The 22,628-nt window shown below is 40.1% G+C and overlaps 1 protein-coding gene across 1 annotated transcript in view; it reads left to right on the forward strand.

Annotated features, from left to right (window-relative positions):
• LOC100597632 (EF-hand domain-containing family member C2) overlaps nt 1-22,628 on the forward strand; it is a 189,040-nt gene that overhangs the window by 69,500 nt on the left and 96,912 nt on the right. The window contains exons 9-11 of the mRNA XM_030827088.1: nt 6,298-6,440; nt 9,066-9,262; nt 11,963-12,093. Coding sequence (XP_030682948.1) covers nt 6,298-6,440; nt 9,066-9,262; nt 11,963-12,093 — 471 coding nt within the window. The remainder of the gene's footprint in view (nt 1-6,297; nt 6,441-9,065; nt 9,263-11,962; nt 12,094-22,628) is intronic.

A 22,628-nucleotide genomic window follows, 5' to 3' on the forward strand; every position in this document is an offset into this window, starting at 1 on the left:
GTGACTGTGTTCCAGTAAGACTTTTTTTATGGACAATGACATTCAAGTTTCATATAATTTTTACATATCAGAAAATATTACTCTTATTTTGATTTTGCCAACCGTTTCAAAATGCAAAAACCATTCTTATCTCAAAAGTCATATAAAAACAGGTGGCCTGGTAGATTTGGCTCACTGACTGTGGTTTGCCAACCCCTGCTATAGAGATTTCAAGGGTTTATACATGTTTTTAAAAATGTTATTTGGTGATTAATGTTGTTTTCACTTGAGAGGTTGGTTGAGTTCAGTAACCATAGATTTCTCACTTGGGTGAATATAATTTTAAATGATGGACGACTTTCAGAAGTATTCCTAATAGGCATGGAGAAAAACCTGCCTGTAAATCATGCATGTAGAGTATAGACACTGCCCTCGGCTACTTTTTGCTTCTGCAGGGAGAGCAGGCCCTGGAGAAAGAAGTCAGGGGAAAAGTGGTGGGGAAACACTGTAGATGCTTGAATAGGATGTGGGCTAAGGGTTACAGTCCTGTATGAGGGAAATAATGGATCAGGAGATCCTGGGGAGAAACAGTGATAATGGGAATGTGGTAAGTCTAGGAGAAGGCGAAGAAAAAGACATCCGGAATTTCATAAAATTGATTGGGGTCAGGTGCTATTGTACCACATTTGAAGGAGAGAGAAGAGCAGTTGTGTTATATCTATAAAAGTGGTAAACATCAATTAAGAATTATATAGAATGTCTTAAAGTCTGCCTTTGCTATGACATGATGTCCTTTGTCTTTCTAGAAATAATCTTTTAAGGATTTTAGGGTTCTATTTTTAAGTTTTAGATTTGATCCTTCTCAGGAATGGTCCCTGTACTTTTTAGAAATGCTAATTATGGTGCCTCCCCCCCACCCCCAGACTGACTGAGATAGAAGCTCTGGGGAAGGGGCCCAACATTCTGAATTTTCTCAAGTCTTCCAGTGGATTCTGAGACACACCAGTGTTTGAGAACCACTGATTTTTATCACATAAGAGGGTTGCCAGCTTATACTCTGTCCTCCCTTATCGAGAACAGTGTTTAAAGGAGGTTCCAGGGTAGGACTTTTGATGGCTAACTGCTGTTTTTAAGGACAACCACCCGAAGGAGGTGGGCAGGAAGAATGTCCCTATTGTAAAAGGAGAGGGAATTTTTCTTATAAGTAAACAAGATGAAATATTATCCAGGGTGTTGCTTCTGGAACCCAGGGGAAAACCATTCTTTGTGAGTAGTTGATTTAGTCCCTCTTTCTGTCTACACTGGGTAAACTTGCACACAGAACACTGACTGTAGATGGTATTCCATGTTCTTGTCATATTGTCATGGCTGGAGAATGGTAGTATAGGCACAAATGTCTCTCATTTTGTTCTTTCTGTCCACTGCTCAATCTGTGCCAGGAATACACATTCCTCAAGCTCTTACCACACAGGGACGGTGTTTCCGTAGTAACTAGCACATTCAGCTGGAGACTTATACATGAGTTTGAATAACCCAAGGTTTCAAAACTGTAAGAACCTAAGGAAGATGATTTCACAAAACATACAAAGAATAGTTTTTTAAAATACAAATAAACTGTGAATTGAGACATGAAATTGTACATGACACATTGATTATATATATTGATATTAAAAATGTACTTGGTGCTATTGTTAGGAGGTTAACACTGATCTGTGAGTCATTGGAGGGAATCGTTTCAGATTAAAGCGTATGAGCTTTTGATGGATATAAAGATCTTCTTTATTATCTGGGTAGATACCACTGTGGTAGCCTGCTGGGCAGATTGTCTAGTCTGAGGAGGGAGAACCAGGATAGTATCTTTCTTGCTGTACCAGGCTGAGTTGGTTACTCTGTTCTTTGTGTGCCCACAGTACTCTGTTGATTATATCTCTAATAATAATATTGCCACTATTACTGATTACTCATAATAAGCCATTAGTGGTTGCTATGTGCTATGTTACAATACTTAATCTAATTTAATGATCAAATCCTTGGAAAGTAGATAATGTTATTGTACCCATTTTTTACATGAGAAAACTGAGGCTCAGAGAAGCCATGCAACTTCCTCAAGGTCACACAGCTAATTTTTAGCTGAACTAGGAACTGAACCCAGGGAAATCTGACTTCGGGAATTTACCTGTCTTTTGACAGAACCTATACCTATACATATAACAGTGCATCTTAATGACTTGTTTATGTAATTTGTGGGCTCCTCTTAGACCAAGAGCTCCTTGAGGGCAGGGGCCAGCTTTATTGCTTCCACAAGAGTTCGTGCTGGCTATATATTTGGGGATCAGTAGTTTGTCTAAGAAGAGAAGGAATGGATGAAGAAGTGAGCAAATAGAATAAATGTTCACTCATCCAGTTCTTAATCATGGATAGAAGAGACAGATGTCTTCTCACCAGGAGGGTTATTATACCAGACTTGTGCCAATCATAACCACATAGCATCCAAAAATTCATGGTTTAATCTTCATCTCTGTCTTGTTACAGATATTGCCATCTGCTGTCCCCACCATTTTTCCCTTCTTTGAAAAATGTTTCCCCATTAATAAAAATAAGCCTTCATGTGTCTTCCAACCATACGACTCTATAGCTCTAGATATATTTGAGGTTTTCAGTAGGTGTATAGCCCTGGATGAGCCACTCATTATCTTAGTGAACAACTAGTTCTTGAATCCCTGCTGTGTGCCAAGCAGTGTTCTGGGTGTTTGTGATACGTCAGTGAACAAAATAGACACCAAGGCCTGCCATCGTGGAACTTATATTCTAATTCTGGGAGGTGGACCATCAATTAATAAGTAAATTATGAAGTATTTACAAGATGTTAAGTACTACGAAAAAAATAAAGAAGGTATTAAGTTGCTGTGGAAAGAATAAAGGCAGATTGGGAGTATGAGGCTGAGGAACATTCCTGGTTGCAATTTTAAATAGTGTGGTCTTGATGGACTTTACTGAGGAGAAGAAATGTGCTCCAGGCAAAAGGAACAGTTGGTGTAAAGGCCCAGAGCAAGAAGTGTGCTTGGGATGTGCAAGGAGCATCCGGGAGGCTGACATGGATGGAGTAGATGAGTAAAGAGCAGAGCACACAGAAAGGAGATGAGAGTGTATTGGGGACTGAGTACACAGAGCTCTACAGACTGTTTAAGGACGCTTTTGACTTTAAGTGATAAGGGGGCCATTAGAAAATTTGAGCAGAGAAGTGACTTGAGCTGATTTTCTTCTTAAAAGAATCATTCCAGTGTAGTGTTGAGAGCAGACTATAGATGGCAATGGTGGAAATTAAGACTGGGTAAGAAGCTACTGCAGTAGTCCAAGAGAAAAGTTTTGGTTGCTCAGATCTGGGTGAGTGCAGTGGAAGTGATGAAGTTAATTAGTGGATCCTGGAATTACTTTGAGGGTAGGGCCAGTGGGATTCCCTGACAAACTGGATATGAAGTATGAAACAAGTGAGGAGTTAAGATGACTCTCAAAATTTGGGCTTGAGCAACTGGAAGGGTGGAGTTGCCATCCACTGAGATGAGAAAGACTGGAGATAGGGTAGGTTTAGGGACAGGAGTAGAAATTCAGTTTTAGAACCAGTTAAGTTTGGGATGTCTATTAGATATCAAGTGGCAATACCAAGTAGGCCATTGGATACGTGTGTGAGTATAGGGTTCAGAAGATAGGTGAATGTGGATGCTATCAGCATGTAGATGGTATTTAAAGCCATGATACCAAATTGTATTAAAGCCTTGAGATTGGATGAGATCACCAAGGGAGTGAATATACCTAGAGCACAGCATGACCAAGGAATAAACTCTGGAACATCCCCAATTAGGAGCTTGGGGAAAAAAGGAGGAACCAACATAGGAGACTGAAAAGGAGCAAACAAGGAGGTAGGAGCAAAAGCAAGAGAATGCTGGATCCCGGAAGCCAGTGAAGCAAGAGTAACACTGAAGGAGTGATCATTTGTGCCAATTGCTGCTGATTGGTTACGTTAGATAGGCACAAAAAATTAAGCATTGGAATTGGCATTGTGGAGATCATTGTTGACCTCTGCAAGAGCAGTTTAGGTAGAGCAAACCAGTGGAAATGGATTCAAAAGAAATTGGGAGAAGAATTTGAGGTAATGATTTTAGGTAACTCTGGGCTGTATGTAGAAAAAGTTAAGACACGGCTTCTGGACCTAGGAACTTATAATTTGTTTGGGGACAATGGGAATAAACACATTTTTAAAACAACCATCCAAGAGTACAAGTCTGTATAGAGCTACATTGAGTGTGACCTTACAATTGATGCAGGAGGTATAAGTAGGTGGTCAGCTGGAGTATTGTGATAAAAAAGAATATTCTGGGAAGTTCAAGAAGTAGTTAATCGGGAGATATCTGGAAACATTTGCAGTGCTTCTCAAAGTATGCCCAGGGGACCACCTTATCAGAATCTTCTGGGGTGCTTATTAATAATGCAGGTTTCTGGAGATGTGAGGTAACTACTGAATCCCCCCATATCTCTGGGGATTGGACTCTGGATTCTGTATATTTAACAAGCTCCCCAGGGGACTTTTATATACAATAAACTTTGTGAACTGCTAGTCTAAAAATTTTATTGAGTAGATTATATTCTGAATTGATGAGATCTCCAGAACACTAGATTTAGGTGAAAAAAAAAGGCATATTGAAAGTGTGAAAAACCCACAGTTAACATATACACTTACAAATTACAAGAAGTTAAATTTACAGTAATATTCCTTTTCCTGAAGTTAGACAACTTCCTCAGTTGTTTCAGTGATATTTCGAGTATCTGAAATGTTACGGCTTTTTGTGTGAGAGGGGCTACCAAATCTATTTGTTAACGTATAAATCCAATTATGTACCACAGAAGACGGTTGACAAAGCATAGTTTCCCCCCACACTATATGAGGTCTGTCTGAAGCCTGGAAACTGGGTACAGAGAAAACAGCCATGCAGACCTGGCTGCTTTGCTCAGGTTGTTCTGGGGTGAGCCTTCCAAACTGCTGCACACCGTCTCACATGGGGCCTCAAGCCTAGGAATCTTGGTGCCATCCTTTTTCAGCCCGGATTCTTGTACAGCCTGAGAAAGGAGCAGAGAAAAGCACTTTTTTGCCTCTGCAAATCAGAAATATTTGGTTTATTTTTTATTTTTTTGAGACGGAGTCTCACTCTGTCGCCCAGGCTGGAGTGCAGTGGCGCAATCTCGGCTCACTGAGGAGAACACAAGGAAAGAATGATTTTCAGCATAGGAGACCCTGCAAGGGAAGACTTCTCTGCTTAGAGTTGTGACAGAGGACCTGGTTTATTCTCCTGCGTACCTCCCTGGGGTAATGATTTTAGTTATCAAAGACCTCTCCAAGGGTTTACTGTTTCTTAAAAAGTCCACCTTTCACTAGCTAATATCCACAGACATGTTTCTGCTGACAGATCATAAATCAGTTTCTTCAGTGACCAGGCAATCAACTTCGGTAACTTTTAATTCTATAATTTGATCCTATCTTTAGTCTACCAGACTATTCTATTTATGCATAGAATTCTGAGTGCAAATTCCAATCAATACAGATCTCATAACAATTTTCCCTAAACATTTATTGAATACTTACAATGTAAAAAGTATTATATTAGATAATGGTTAATAAGACAGTCTTTGTCCTTGGAAAACAGACTTGTAATGGCTTACAGTACGAGTGATAAGCACTATTTTTTTAAAAAAAGGTGGGTCGATCATATTTGTTACAGCATTTGAAAAGGAAAAGTTAATTTTTCCCTTGAAGGAAGTTGGGGGCATGCTGGGGAGCTGGAGGAGTGAGTCTGAGAGGGGAGGATGTGGGCTTGAAGACAGAAAAGTAAAGGGCATGAGACAGTGAGTGGTGAATTGGGGAGGTAGCCCCAGATACTGGCAGAGCCCAGGATTTCCCAGGCAGTAGGGCTAGGTGCTTGCTCTTCTTTCCAGCATGATTATTGTGATTGGTGACTAGCCTTGTCATTAGAGAACAGCCTGTTAGTGCAGCTGGTTTGAGCAGTGTGTTTATGACGTTTGTTTTGGGTTCATTTTCCCAATGTGTTACCCAGGACATGTAAAGAATGAGAGATATCTCAATATACTGAGAAAATTCCTCTGCATTTAGATTTAGAACCTTAATTAGAAGATGGTTGAACTCTTTCACTTTGGACAGTTTATGCTTACTATATTAAAGCCATATTATACCTTTTGCAGACTTTTAAAAGCATAATATGTGGAAGATTACCTGTATAATGCTGTAACTGTCATTTCTCTTCCATTTAGCTATGGCTCCAAAAGCAATATACTCCGTTTTTTTGCAAAACTAGTCACAGACAAATGTGTTGACTTGGACAGGAGGTTTGTTGTTTCATATTATCTCAGTGATGACACCATTTCAGTGTTTGAACCTATACAGAGGAATTCAGGTAAGAGATATACTCTTCACAGTATTTTCTTGAGAACATTTTAAGTGTCTCTTCATGTTGAAAATTAGGGAACATGATCTGATTTTGTAGCTTAGATTATCTACAATAATGGCTTTATAAAAAAAAAAAAAACCCCGAACAATAGGGTTCTTTTTACAGATCTCTTAAATGGGAACCTAAACATTTAAAATGATAGAAGTGGAACAGTTATGGTTGGCTTAGGGCTGGGGGACCTGGAGTTACCTCCTTTTTGCCACTATCCCCACTTCCGCTGTGGCCTCTGAGGCACCTCTATGGAACCCAAGGGCTTCAAAATCATGGTCTGAGTACCACTAGTTTTACTTGTAGCCAGCAAGCCAAGAGGAAGTCTGTATTCTTGGTAGTCCTACTTACAAAATTTTTGTTTGGCTGTAAGACAAGAATCCCAGATACACAAATTGAATCGTCAGGATCCATCTTTATCTTGTCCTTCTGTCTGTTGAGGTTGTTGCCAAGGTTCCAGCACTCAGGCCCACAGAATGCCTCTCTGCAATATGCTGGTACCACCGTCATTGCTGAGAAGAGCCATTGACTTACCCAGTCATGGCACTGTAGGATCCTGTTCTTTGTCTCAACATGTTTAGAACTTTTATCAGTGCTGAAGACACACATTTGGGAAGAATAATCAGTGATGTGCTGGTTAACTGGCTCTTTGAAAAGATTTTAAAAGCCCTGATTTGTACTGTTTGCCAGTTTCCATGGTGTGAATACCCCAACCATGGCCAATTTCAAGCAGCCAAGAGTTTAAAAACTGGCTTGCAAAATCTCTGAAAATTGAACTGTCAGCTCCTATGAGCTGGTATGAGCTACTTAGCACACCAATGAGTAATGAATAACTTGTATAACTAAGGCTCCAGAGTGATTTGAACAATGGATCAAATCTTAAAATATGAAATTGCATAGGGATGAATATAAGTCATGCTCTTACAGGTGAAAAATCAACTCTATGCACTTAGAATGGGGAAGATGTGGCCAAACAAGTTGCAGCATGTCTGAAATAGGAGTGATGGTAGGCAACAACAAGCTTACTAGTAATCATAGTGGCCATGATTGAGAACTTACTATTATCCTTACAAGGACTTTATGAGGTTAAGTTTTGTGTTAGTCCAGCTCCTCCAGGAAGCAAATGCCAAGACAGGATTAAATGTGCAAGATATTTAATAGGGGGAATGCTGGTGAGGGAAAATGTGGAAGGAGCCAGAAGAGGCTGGGAGAGCTGTCAGACTGTAGTGCAGTTCTGATGTCTGTGAAACACAGAGGGAAGGAGGAAAGAGGGAGTCTTAGACTACAGTGAAATTCTAAGAAAATTTCGACAAGGTTGACAAGGAGTCCTTGAGGCAAAGTTGCTAGTTGGAGGAGTCCTTGTTTTGTAGGAGTGAGCCTTACTGTCCCTGCCTTGCTCACTCATCTGTTGGCAGCAGCCTGTGGGAAGAGTGACCTCAACACACACCTGAAGATTGATTTAAGAACACAGCAGCTGGGGCCTTCCATCAGTTATGTTCCCCACTATAGGCGACCTGAGAAGTACATTTTCAGGGCCTCCACACATCTGATACCCATTTTACCAGTAAGAATTCAGAGAGATTAAATAACTCCTAAGATCACCTAGCAAGCGAGCAAATGACAGAGCTTGGAAGCCTGTGTCTTTTTACCGCCCATCATTTCTGAATGTGGTAGGAGGAATGGGATGAAGTGACCAAAAAGCTTATCTAGTCTCAGGCTATTTTTATAGGTCTGTAGATTTCAGTTCGGTATCAGAAGATGCTGGAGTTGCCTGTTCAGCTCTACTGGCTACTTTCCAAGAGGTCAAAACAAATAATGTCTAGAAGAGAACAGATGAAATGATGACAGTTCTGGAAAGTAAGAAATATGAGGCATTACTAAAAGAAGCAAAGGGATTTTACCTGTAGGAAAAAAAGACTTAAGGGGACTCCCATAGTTATCTTTAAACACTCAAGTAATCTCCTTTACAGAAGTAGGGCATTTGCTACGTAGTTTGCGTGTCACATTAAGTATAAGACATCATCTGGGACAAATAGGCGGAAATAAGCACAAGTGAGGAATTTTCTAACTGGTACTGTTTAAACATGCTCTAAAGATGAGTGTCTTCCTGATGTTCCACACTCCCAGTATGCTGCTGGGCATATATAGGAGGTCCTTGCCAAGCGTTTATTGGTCTGGGAAGGGAGTAGAGAGAGAGAAGAAAAGGCTAGAATTACACACCATTTTTTCTCTTTTTTTTGTTTTTTGTTTTGTTTTTTTGAGATGGAATCTTGCTATGCTGCTCAGGCTGGTCTTGTACTGCTGGCCTCAAGTGATCCTCGTGCCTCAGCCTCTTGCATTGCTGGGACTGCAGACACATGCCACCATGCCTGGCTTTGCTTTTTGTCTTGAATATCCTCACCTAGGAAGTCTTATTTCTTCATTCACTGCCTCGTTCTTCCCTTAAGTCCAAAAATAACAGGCAATATGAGTTCACAGGTAACTTATATGGTAGTTTGTGCTTGAAGATAAAGTAACTGAAGGCAAGTCAGATGGTTCTTTTAAGAATAAAGGCTGCTCATGAACTTTTCTATTTTTTTATAGGAATTGCTGGTAGGATGTTCTTGAAAAGAAGTCGCGTTAAGAAGCCTGGACAAGAAGTCTTTAAAAGTGAACTATCTGAATATATCAAGGCCGAGGACCTGTACATTGGAGTCACAGTGAATGTGAATGGTTACCTATTTCATTTGCTCAATGCTGATGAGTATACCTTAAACTACATGGAGCAGAATGCAGATAAGGTGAATTTACTTTGTATAATTCTTGACTTGCCTCTCAGCCCTCCGCAGTCTGTGTTTTTCTTTCTCTACGGCCTTTTCTTCTTCATCTTGCCACCAGTTTTACATTGTGCATTCACACATGTGGGCATGAATAATGGATTCGTGCGACTTGGCCACATGTCCCATCACAGAGGCCAGGTTCTTGTCTACTCTGTTCACATGCTGGGTTCTCTTCTGCCCAGCATCACGGATTCCAGGCACAGGCAGGAGGCAGGGCCAGGGTTGAATCAAGTTTTCCTGGGTTTTCTGCTGACGCTAACAATGTTTTCAGAAAGAAATTCAACAACTATAGGAAAGGAAGAAAAATCTGGTGTCACACACTGTGCCGTCCCAGTTAATTGGCACAGGCCAACAGAGAAGGCCAAGACCTGAACAAACAGAAACCTCAAGGGAACTCAATAGTTGCTGGGTTTGCAACTTCCCGTAACAGTAGCCACCTGAGGCCTAAATAAGGATCGAAGGATACACTGGCAACAGTGAGCTCAAAGAGTTTTTTTTTTTGAAATAAGATGGCAGATGGGTACTGTTACTGAAAGTGCCATTATGGCAATGCTGTTCAGTAAAAATAACATATTGATAAAATCTTGATTTTAAATGTGGACTAGTTCAGTGTACAAACATGTTTATTTGGGAGTCATTGCCTAATATGGAAAAATCTATCTGGAAAATTTTACTTTAAAAGTTTACCTATAAGTGATAATATTTATGTGTCATTTATATACATACAGTGCCAATTTTGTCTCATTTATATATAAAATGGCTGGGGTTAAGTTGCTAAGATGAATGTCTCTGTGTACATCACATCGTTCATACCAGTTTGGGTCCCCTGAGAAGCAGACGCCAAGACATAATGAGAAGTGTGAGAGATGTCGTGGTGGAAATTTCTGAGAAGGATAAAGGGGGAGGGGGCAGGAGTGGGCAGGGGGGAACTTCAGACCGGGAGGCAGGTTGAACCCCTGTGGAAGGAGAGAGAGAGGAAGGAGGGGTGGGTAGGGAGAGCCTCAGCTGACAGCACAGCTCTGAGAAAGTCTCCACCAGGCTGATGGGGAGCCCCAGAGCACAGACTGCCCATCAGAGAGGTCCCCTGTCAGGAAGGAATGGCCTGGTTCTAGTCCCCCTGCTGTGCTGTGTCATTGGGTGGGAACAGCCTGGGGAGAGGGTGGCCCCAGCAGCGACATTGCCTGTGAACTCTGTGTGAATCTGGAAGGTATGGCAGCTGGAGTCTGTCAGCCAACAATGCTCTTCTCCACAGGGTCTCTCTTTACAGGAGGCGTGAGAAGCGCCCTCCATGGCTGCCATGCCATCTCTCCATTTATAGTCTTAGGGATTCAGGTTATCATAAAACCTTGAACCAGTAGCTATTCAAAAACACTGAATCTAGACGAGAAACTCAGTCATTGGGAGTTTAGATTTCTATAGACCAGCAGGCCTGGCTTGGGAACCTGACTCCACATTCATGGCTGAGGGACTTTAGATATGTGTTTTTCCTGAGCTTCAGTTTCTTCATCTTTGGAAGGGGAGGAACAACAGTGCCTATTTGGTAGAATTGCTATGAAGATTAGATGTGATAATGTGTATGAAGCACTGAGCTAACCATGAGGCCCATGGTAAGCTCAATCAGTGTTGCTATTGTAAATTAGAGTTCTATTTCCAATCAGAGGGTGAGCCTATATCTTAATATAAAATATATATAGCATAAACATAAGACATAAAGGTTGTTTTTTTTCCTTTGGGGACAATAAAAGCAGGGTGGGACATTATCTGGAATCAGCATCCCAAGTGAAAACTGCGTTATTTTAAAACTGCCCTTTACAAAGACATTCTAAGCAGAGAAAGATTGCTATACTATTTAATATCAGCCTGAGGAATCTTCAAAAGAGCTAATAGATCCTGTCATGGAAATAGATGAAAGGAAATGCAAAAAAGTGGGAGGAGTAGGGGTCTGCGATAGGTGCCAAACCACCTGGATCATTTTCTGGTGGGAGAGAGGGATCTTTAGACTAAATTGCCATCAATATTTTTATTGTAAAATTTAATCTTCTCATTTTTGGTCTCTTAGCTATAATTATTTACGACCTTATGTTTCACTGGATGCAAGAAGTATTCTTACCAAGTCAAAAAGCTAGTCACAGGATAAGAGACAGGAACAGTGGACGGCCCCGAGAATGACTGTGCGAGGGTTAGGGTGCCTGCATGGATCTTTGATACCCAGCCTTGCTCTCATCAGTGCGTTGCCTAATGGACAACAGTTCCAAGGGGACCCCATTCTAAAGATCTAGAGAAAATGGAGGGCTACTTATCCAGTTCTGAATCCCCATTTTCTCCATTAGGATCTCCCAGCATATTGGGCCAATATCCAAGGCTTATAGGGAGGAGGTTGAGATGGAACCAGGGGTTGTTTTCTCATCTCTGTGGCCTGGTGTTCCTTAAGCTCATTTCCCTCAGAGTTGGGGCCTATGCTGATGTCAGCTGTTGTCCAGAAGCTTTAACTGAGGAGATGCAAAGCTAGTCATGCCTTCTCGGTGTTGGTTTCTTTGCAGAGACAAACCTGCTAACTTCATGTTCACAGTGTGAAGTCCCTTTGCTGGCCATCAGCAAGATTGGGCTCCTGAACTGTAAGGAATATTTAAATATGTTTTTCCTTTCATTTCCCCCTTACAGTTTCCTTTCAGTAACCTCAAACTTGTCCTACAAAAGCTGAAGCAAGAAGAAGGAAAATTCAGAGAGCTCAAGCAGGTATTTAAAGCTGCTGACTGTAAGCACACCAACATGATGGATTATAATACATTCAGGTAAGCCATATTCTGCTAACAGTCATCTGTTTTCCCCTCAAGGTTGTCCAAAGAACAGAAAGAACTATTTCTTTCCTAATCAGTTAACTATTTTTTATTAGGAATTGGCATTTCTTTGAGTTTGTATTATTTTGTGGTCAAGTTTTGGCCACTAATACTCTAGTAAATGTTATGAATTTACATATAAATGGAGTTTATACATGGGAACAGAGGGACAAGAGCATAGAAAGTCAGCTGGTCACACATTGTCTTATGAATCAGGAGGTTGAAGGATCAGCAGAATGCCAGGAATGGTGCATCTGAGTGAGAAAGACAGAAAAAATCACCACTAAGAGCACCTCCTCCCCACCAAAATCTGGGGGACAAAGGAGGGGCATCTCCAGGAATGTGATGAAGTTGGAAAATAGTAAAAACTTAACCAATTATCAGAGCAAAGGTGATATGTATGCATCTGTGTATACATGTGCTTACACACGTGTATTCTGAAAGACTTGAAAATATAGGAATCGAGGGAAAAATATATGACAGTAGTTGGAAATATTATAACAAATCATGATTAAGATTTTCTCTAAGGTGAAGCTGAATTCTGGGACTATCCAGCGGCTGACCGAGGCAAATTTCCAAACAGCGGAAACACAGGGAAATTCAAATTCAGGGTCTAGTACAATTGTGAGACTTCTTAGGCTGAAAACAAAGTGAATGGAGCAGGAGCATTTAGGAGAATAAATTAAATCATGGATGGAGGACAAAGGGACTTTCTCTTTAGGCTGAGAATTCTGGCTCCTGACAACGATAGTGGCTGAAAGCTATATAGTAAACTCCACTTGATGCAGTCAAGATGTGGGCTGAGAAATGAGGAAGTGAGCCCAGGAGAGGGTAGCAGGGAGGTCTTTCTAACTTGGTGTCTGCAGTCGCCTATTGCATCACTACCTGGTGGCCTGGAGCCCACCATTAGGCCCAGAGTGTCCCAAGAGCTCATTTCTTGTTTTAACAAAGCTCTTTTATGTCTCCAAAATGTTCTTTGGAGAGAAGCAGTCAGAGGACATGTTTTTATTGTTTAGAATTTCCAACCTTCTGGGATCAGTAAGAATTTATAGTTCTTTGGTATCGTTCATAGTCACATACACATGTTCACAGAGTTTTGGAAAATAAATGGAGACAGTAAAGAGCAGAGACAATTACACAGGCCATGGGCTAATGGAAAGCAGTGGAGGAGAAAGCAAGAAATTTCCATCAGAAATGAGGGAGTGGTTTCGTTTTATTATTTGTGTCCTTTTACAAAAGCATCCATTTTTCCAACACTCGCAAAGTCTATTGGAAACACTTTAGTGAGTTTATAGCGCTTTTTGGGAAGCACTTAGGCCAGGCAGGCAATCCAAGGAGGAAAAGTTGTTTTGCAGATGGAGGCCTGACCCTAATTGTGGGTGGGATAAAGGGCCCCTACGCTGTGATTGGAGGGGTGGCCTCAAGGAGCTGCATGCTCAAAAAGAAGGACCTCCCCGTCCCAGAAATTCCTTAAAATGAAACTAAGATCAGGTTTCACCTGGCTTGAAAAATCCTTCAGTGGCTTGCCATTGTCCTCACAATAAGATCCAAACATTTGACTGCAGCCACCAAGGCCTTGAGTGATGTCTGTTTGTATTTCCAGTGTCATCACCTCTTTTTCTGCAGCCCTGTCTTTTGGCCTCACTGACTGTCTTTGGGTTTCTCAAACACATCAAGCTCTTTCCTGTCTCTGAGCCTATGCACACCAAGTTCTCTCTGCCTGAAGTGCAGTCACCACCATCCTCTGCATGGCACACCCTAGGACTCATCTCAAATGTCAACTCCCAGAGGGGCTTTCATTCAGAGGGGCTTTCTAGATCCTATCTAGAGTAGATCACCTGCTGTTATTCTTAGCCACTTGTTTATATTTTTCACAGCACTTAGCACAACTTGCAGTTATTTTATTTAGAGATCTGTTTACTTGGGGATGGGGTGTCTATGTGTGTGCTGTGTGTGTCTTCCCCTATTCGAATGTGAGCTTTCTGAGGGCAGGAAACTCAATGGTCTTGTTCCCTGCAGCATCCCCTACTGCTGGGCTCAATAGATAGAGTTACTAAATGAAATAATGAACCACTAGAGTTGTTCCTGGGGGTTCTAGTTTGGAGGTGATGGCATGGCCTTCAAATGAGAGCATAGACCAATAGTCTAGATGTCTGGATCCATATGACATGCTTGGTGCCGGGTGCTGAGCCCTCTGTGCTTGGGGCCGCTCATTTGTGCTCAGCCCACAAATGGTCCCTGCACCTTGTCTTCAGCCCCATCTTATGCTTTTCAAACTCTTTCCTGAGCAAAGAAAAAGGAACCACGTAGCCCATGTCTATCACATCATACCCTAATTCAATTCTTTGCTCAGTGCTTTTACTAGCTAATGTTTTCCTTTCATTATGTATGTGTGTCTGTATGTGTGTTTGTGTGTGTGTGTGTGTGTGTGTGTGTATATTCTGACTCTCTTCATCAGAATATAACCTCTTCGAGGGCAGGGACCTTCTCTTTCTTGTTTACTGCTTTAGCCTTATGACTTATTTCAGTATCTAGCAAACAATAGGGTGTTAATAAATACTAGTTGAACGGGTACTTTTTTTTTTGTTTAGTGTTCAATATGCCTCAGATGAAATCCACTGAGATAATTCTCTGCTTTTGTGTCTTTTGTGTTCCACCTTCTCTTTTTTCTTTTCTTTTCTCCTTCCTTCCTTCCTTCCCTTTTTTTTTTATTATACTTTAAGTTCTGGGGTACATGGGCAGAACATGCAGGTTTGTTACGTAGGTATACACGTGCCATGGTGGTTTGCTGCACCCATCAACCCATCATCTACATTAGGTATTTCTCCTGATGCTATCCCTCCCCTAGGTCCCGACCCCCCGACAGTCCCCAGTGTATGATGTTCCCCTCCCTGTGTACATGTGTTCTGAATGTGTACATTTTATCTAGCCCTCACTGCTTTGGCTCTGACCTGTAGGCTGATTGTGTCCATGCTAGTTCCTCAAGCTCAGACCTTTCTCCTGAACTATAAACCTGGAAACACGAATACCTCTGGGACATTTCCCCCTCGCATGTCTCTTAGGCATCCCAAAAATAACTTTCCCTAACTTGACCTCATTTTCTTCTTTCATAAAGTAGCAGCTAGGAGACTGTATCCTGATAAAGGCCATCATGGGCATCCCCAAGAGCCCAGACCAGGTGTTGGCTTTGTGTCTCTCCTCTCTCGACCTCTCCCACTCACCCTTTGGAATTATACGTCTTGAACTACCTCTGGGAACTTTCCCTTCTTTCCATCTCCAGCTTCATGGTTGTAGTTCAGCTTTTCATCACTGTTTACTTGGACCCTCTGGAGAGCAGTGTAACTGATTCTTTTTCTTAACTCTCATCCTCCAAAGTTTTGCCAGAGTGACCTTCCTAAACTCTGATTGGATCATTCCTCTGCTCTTAACCCTGCATCAGTGTGTCAAGTGAGTTTGCCTATCTTTCTCTCCATATTTCCATCTCACTAGAAGAATACTTTTGTAGAAGCCACCATGTATTGAGCACTTACTGGGGGCTAAGCATCGTGCTAAATGGTTTACACCTACTATTCACTGGTAGCCTCCTGTCAAGTTGTTACTTGTTTGCTTCCCTGTCTCCACATCAGCTCCTGCCAAGTGCAATAGATGTTTGCTGAATAATTTAATGAACGATCCTATTTCTCAAGGAACGTTCAGTCTAAAGCTTCTAGCAATCAAGTAAATAATTGATTTCCTTGCACCAGGGAAGGGCCATCTGGCTCTTAAGGAAATAAGGAGAAGCTAGGCCTGATCCTCACTAGCCAACTTGGGCAACTCACTTCACCTACCTGTATCTCACTCTTTTGTTCATATATTGGTCTCTGAGGTCCCTTCTAGGCTCTGACAACTGGAAACTCTGAAAATATAAGTTTATAATATTCTTGTAAAATGTTCTGTTTTCAAATTTGTACATTGAGATAGTAGAGAAGAGGAGAGGCAAGCAAAGGCAGGATTGCAGCATAGGCCTATGGGCTTGGCCTCTGTGGCCCTGACTCTCTTCTGCTTAGATAGCTGGTACTCTGAGCATACACCTGGGGCTTCAGGGCCCAGACCTGCTGCTCTGGGCAGTGGTCCAAGCCCCCAGCATTGCCCTTCTCAGAGATGTGCATCTCTTCTCAGAAAAATTTTGAGGGTAGGAGCTGATAAACTACCTCTGTATAAGGTGCCATGGTCAATAATGGATTAATGTGTGGGCCTTCGGAGATATTTGCCTCAGAATAGACCTGATGGAATGCAGGGACAGGCAGCCATCAGGAAACAGAAGTAGGGAATGTTGTGTTTTTGTTTTTTTTTTAATTTTTTTATTTGGGTAGGGAACATTTCTCTTTTGCCTTGTGGGAATTCACCACTTCTGCTTCTGTTTCAGTGATCCTCTCGAGAATCTTTTTGACATGGTCTATCAGATTCGCCTATGAGAGCTGCTGATCATTATCCAAGAGAGTGCAGATAACTTTGCTCAGAGCCTTGGGATAGATACCTGGTGGCAGTGGTGGGCAGATTTCAGCAGGGAGCAGGGCAGGGACTAAGCTTGGCAGGGCTAGTATTTCATGCAGTTGGGAACATAGGCAGGGTGGGGCTTCCCAGTGAGGGCCCTGGACTCTGAACCACAGGCAGCAGCCGCAGCAGCAGCAGCAGCACTGGGAGCCCAATGCCAAGGAAGATGTGGTCAGTCCATCTCTCTCGCCACCTCCCTGAGCCTTGATCTACCCATCAGAGATGACACCTGGCCCCATGTAGCCTGTGTGTATTTTGGTTAGCTGAGTGCTTGTCTCTTCTCTGCACCTGGGGAAGCTCTCAGAGGGCAGGGCCCATGCATGGTTCACTCTTGTGACTTTCCCAGATACCTCCAGAACCCAGTGTATCAGACCTCAATGAACATAGTGAATTATTACAGATTTTTTCTTCAGATCCTCATTATCAATTGCAGAGACAGTAGCTCTACTGTGAACATCCATGTAATAAATTCCTTCCAAGATTTAGAACCTCAAGGAAATTTTATCTCTTGTAAAACTAAAATTCTTCCTAAAAGAGGTAATATAATAGAAATAGTTATCATCACTGGTTTTGGAGTTGGCAAACCCAGATCTAGCTCTTGGCTCTCTTGTGTACCAGCTTAGTGGCCTTGGGGAAGCTGCTAAATAATTTTTTCATCTGTAAAATGGGGATAGTAATACATAGGGGACAACTGTTGTGATGAATACATTTGATACTGATACTAAAATTCTTATTGTAGCTGACTAATGCATGGTGGATACTCAGAAAGTGAAAATGCTTTATCCCAATAGTTGTAAATTGGTGTCACCAACAACAGTAATAGGAATGTACATCTTGTTTTCCAGTATTTCAATAAGCTTTATATTTACTCATGGTGGGGGTCATTCAAAACATTCTTTAATAAATGAGGTTGAAAGAGAAACTCTTAAAAACTTGTAGGCCTTGAAGATGGAAAATAATAAACATCATTGTTGGTGGACCAAGGCTGGGAAACATTAATATAATCCACCCTATTGCTGTCCTTTACTTCATGGAAGCAGATTGTAAATTTAGTGCTTAGAATGTGGTAATGATGTCATCCTGATTTATCTAGAACAATTATCTCTCCCTTTATATGGTTTTGCCCTATTTTTATTTGGACTACTCTGTGTACATTGCTATTGGTGTTTTTTATTGTAAGCAGTCTAGCATCTTTTAAGGAAGCCACTAGTCTATGAATCTATATGAACAAAAGCAAAAACAAAGACAAAATCCCAAAGCACTCAAATATAGGTTCTTATCGTGAACCAAATAGATTCTTGGACAGTATCCATAGCCTGTCTTCAAAATGGAAATTTCCGTATATGTTTTTGAAAACAGCATTTTGAACTTTCCTAAAAGCATTAAATATAAATAATGTGATGGTGTAGAAAGAATGCTAGCCTGGGAATCAAAAGATGGAGATCTTTGATTTGATTCTGTCACTGCCTGGTGGTGGTGTTTGTATTGGTGAGGGCTTAGTTTTAAAAAGGAATATCCTCTCTGGCCAGTTAAGCGAAAAAAAAGAATTTATTAAAAGGCTGGGTGGTTCACAGTGTCTTTGGAAGGGCTGGAGAAACAAGCTCAAGGCTGAACTATAGGAACAGTGCCCAAAAGAGGGCTGTAGAACTTGTCTCATGAGAAAATGACCTCTGTTACCACCACCCATGACTCATTGCTGCACTTGCATTGCTGCCAAGAACTTGATTTTACCACAGCCATAACTACCATTATTTCTGGCAATCATCCTTTACCACCCCTGAAGGCTGGGCTCCTTTGACACTAAACGTGCCCCACCGTGAGCTGCTTTTCTTCTGTTAATCCCTTCTGAGGCACAGTCTTAAGTAAGCTTCCCTGATTGGTAGAGAGCCTGGGTCACCTGCATATTTCTAATTGCAAGGAAGTCTGGGAAATTGAGCTGTGACCTCTATGTTGGGGTGGTAGGAAACTTATGTGGGAATTTCTACAAATATATAAAAGCTATTTAAAAGGTAGCCTTTGTAGAAAGTTTCAGTTGGGATGAATAAGTTCTGGAGATCTGGAGATCTATTGTGCATCATGGTGACTATAGTGAATAATGATGTATTATATACTTGGATTGCTAAGAGAGTAGCTCTTAAATGTTCTCACCACAAAAAAATAAGCGTGTGAGGTGATAGATATGTGAGTTAGCTTGAGTTAATTACTTCTAAATGTATACGTATATCAAAACATTACATTATGTGTTGTAAATATATACAATTCTATTTGTCAATTATACTTTAATAAAGCTGGGGGGAAATAAAAGGTACCCTTTTCATTTGCCATGAATATTGCAGGGATAGTAAATACAAACCAACATAAGCCAAACAGGGAACATGAATATATGTTGACAACAGGGACTAAAGTCTTTGTTTGTAACCAAAACAAGCAAAGCATCTACCTAGTTTTAGTACTTTGAAAATATTGTTTTGACTCGCCAAGCAGCTAAACAAGAGGCAAAGCCCTCCCCTACGCTTGGCTACTTTTGCAATCTCTGATGAACTTTTCTGAGTTTCCCTTGCCTTAAATGAAGGTATTGGATTAAAAACAGGTTTATAGGCTGAAAGCTGGGAGTTACATTTTGTATGGCTTTTGTTTAATGTTTTTAAAATTAGGAGTTTAAACCTAAGAATATATGTATCTGGTGCCTCTTGGAAAATAGAAATTGGACCCACATTTCTCTATGGCAACAATCTTTTCGGGGTGAATGGCACTCGCCTTCCTTAGATAGAGCCTGTTCTCTGCATTTCTTCTCAGTTTCTACAAGTCCTTATTGTCTCACACTAAGGCACTTTCTCCTATTTATCTTACATACCTACCCCAGTAGGTACTAGACTAGGTAATTCTTGGATTAGATCATATAAGGCACCTCCCAGACATAAAATTCCATTATTTTGTTACTCTAGGTATTGTGGAAATAGGCCTTTAGGAATCACTGTATAAATAGTTAAAAACAGAACTGAAGACTAATTTTTTAAAATTAGAATCCAAATATGATTGTATACTTGGAAAATCCAAAGGAATCAATTTTAAAATGGTTGGAACTATTAAGAGTATACAGGAAAGTAGCTAAATGTAAGAAAGCTATATATAGAACAATAGCTTTACTTTATGTCAGCAATAACTAGTTAGGAAGTGTTCTGAAAAGGGGAATACTATTTGCTGTAGCAACAAAAATGAAATATCTGGGAATAAATTGGACAAGAAGCATAAGACTAAAATGAATGCAATTTTTAAACTTGATATCTCTGAATGGGAAGACAATATTGTGAAAATTCTAATTTTCCAAATTTATAGATTTGAAGCAATTCCAATCAGAATTATACAGTAGGTTTTTGCTGTTGCTGTTGTTAGATTTGGTTTTGTTTAACAGAGTTAAGGGAGATAAATTGACTGATCGATTATGAAGGTTCATCAAGAAGAATAAGGGGTTGAGAATATCCAATAAAATGTTGAAAGAATATTAAAATGTAGATTCTAGAAAGGTATATGATTTACATACATTTGAAAACATTTTCTAGCAGAGAAACAAAAATATCAGTGAAATACAGTGTAGAGTCCATAAAAGACCCATTTTTATGAACTTTCGTATAAGTATGGAGAACGTTTCAAATCAGTAGAGAAAGAATGGATTATTAATAAAGATTCTGGTGACAGTCAACTAGAAAATGCCTTTATACACTTATTTTGTTGTGGAGCACAGTTTCCAAAAGCCATAAAGGAAAGATTATATTGACTACAGAAGAATTTTATATCTCTCTATAGCAAAAGATACCACAAACTTAAACGACAAGGGACAGACTAAGAGAAAATATTTATAACCAGTGTAAGGGCCAGGGGATTAACATTAAGTACTTCAGAACTCCTATAAAATCAACAGACAAAAATGGATCAAAGACAGGAATAGTTCACAGAAGAAATACAAATAGTCTTTAAACCTATGAAAAGATGCCCAGTAATGACAGAAACTGAAACAATGCTGAAATATTATTTCCACTTACTCTATTGGCAACATTTAAAAAGAATAATATAACTGACTCCAGGTGAACATGTGTGGTAACAGGTACTCTCGTTTTCCACTGATGGGAGTTTAAATTGGTTCAGCATTTTGGAGGGCAGTCAGCAGAATGTGTCTAATGTTTAGATTCTTACCCGGTAATTGCACTTGTAGAAATTTTTTATTTGAAAAAATTTGGACATGTGGATTGATAAATATATGTGTATGTGCATACACAATATTTATTGCAGCAAACTTTGTAATAGTAAACATTTGGAAAAATAAAATGCCCAACAATAGGGAAATACTTGGACATATTCTATTGCATTAATTTCGGACAATATTTTTTAGCCATTAGAAAGAGGTAGACCACATATGCATACCAGAAAAAATGTTTGATGTATCAGTTAGGATTGTCTAAGTAATTCTGCAGTAACAACAACCCCTGAACCTCAGGGAATTAAATCAACCAAGGTTTATTTTTTGCTGACTTTATGTATCCATTGTGGTTGTCAGGGGAATTTTGTTCATAGTAGCCACTCAGAGACTGAGGCTGACAGAATAGCCACTACCTTGAATGTTCCCAGTCACATTGCCATAAAGGAAAGAGAATTTTGGAGGGTCAAGTACAACAAATTCTTAGTTGGAAAGAAATACATATCATTTACACTCTCAATTTATTGGCTGGCACTAGTCACAGGACCCCACTCGTGCTCAGAAGAAGGAGGGAAACCAGATCTCGGTGAACAGCTATGAGTGGCTACCACATATGTGTTGTGCTGTTTTGTAGATAAAGCAAAATCCAGAAGTACGTTAATATCCTACTTATGCCAAAAATGTAAAAGTTGTGTGTGAATGTATATTCATATAAATATTTCAAGGAATGTATATCCTTTGAAGAAATGCTAGCAGGCTACACACCAAGCTATTAGTGGAGTATGCTTCATTCCTTGATTTTTAAATTTTTTTACAATGAGCAATTATTTTTTAAAACTTCAATTTAAATAAAATAAAACCCAAACAAATAAAACCAAAAAGTCTGGGAAAAGAGCTTATAGAACATTTTTTCAGAAAGAACATTTTTTATTTCTTGCTTCAGTTTCAAGAAACAGCTAATGGCAGATGCTGGCAGAATGTTATGAGCAAAAGTCAAGAGGCTTAGAATCATAGAGTAGCGCACAGGTTGTTGATAATCTACCTACTCTGATTATTGACTACAGTCAAATAATTGTAATGTGCTTCCTTAAAATTCCTATTTTAGGGGCCACAATATTTTATGTTTATGCAATTACAAACTTTCAGAGGTTTAAAGTTAAGTTTTGAGATGAAATAGTTTTTATAATTTTCAAATTCCGCATGTTTTACCCATTCATTTTCTCCAACATTTTATGAAAATTTTAAAACATCTGGAAAATTTGGCAAGATTAAACAGTGGACACCCCATATATCCACCACTGTACCATTAACCTCTTACTTTATTTGCTTTATCACATATCTCTCCATTTATACATTCTTATATCCATCTATTAACCCATCTTAATTTTGGTGCATTTCAAAGAAAATCATAGACATCAGTTACCTCCCTCTAAATATTTTACCATGCTTACTATAGGTTTTCTTTTGATGTAAAATTTATGTTCAATAAAATGCACAAACTTTATACATTTGCTGGGTTTTGACAAATGTACGCTTGTGCAAGCCAGATCCTTACTATAGTTTTTCTTTTGATGTAAAATTTATGTTCAATAAAATGCACAAACTTTATACATTTGCTGGGTTTTGACAAATGTACGCTTGTGCAAGCCAGATCCCTACTAACACACAGAACATTACCATCACTCCAGAAAGTTCCCTCATGCTCCATCCTAGTCGATTCCTGTGCACATCTGCCATTCAGGAGGTAACTACTGTTCTCATTTTT

Source organism: Nomascus leucogenys, chromosome 14, assembly GCF_006542625.1.
Source record: "Nomascus leucogenys isolate Asia chromosome 14, Asia_NLE_v1, whole genome shotgun sequence".
NCBI lineage: Eukaryota > Metazoa > Chordata > Mammalia > Primates > Hylobatidae > Nomascus > Nomascus leucogenys.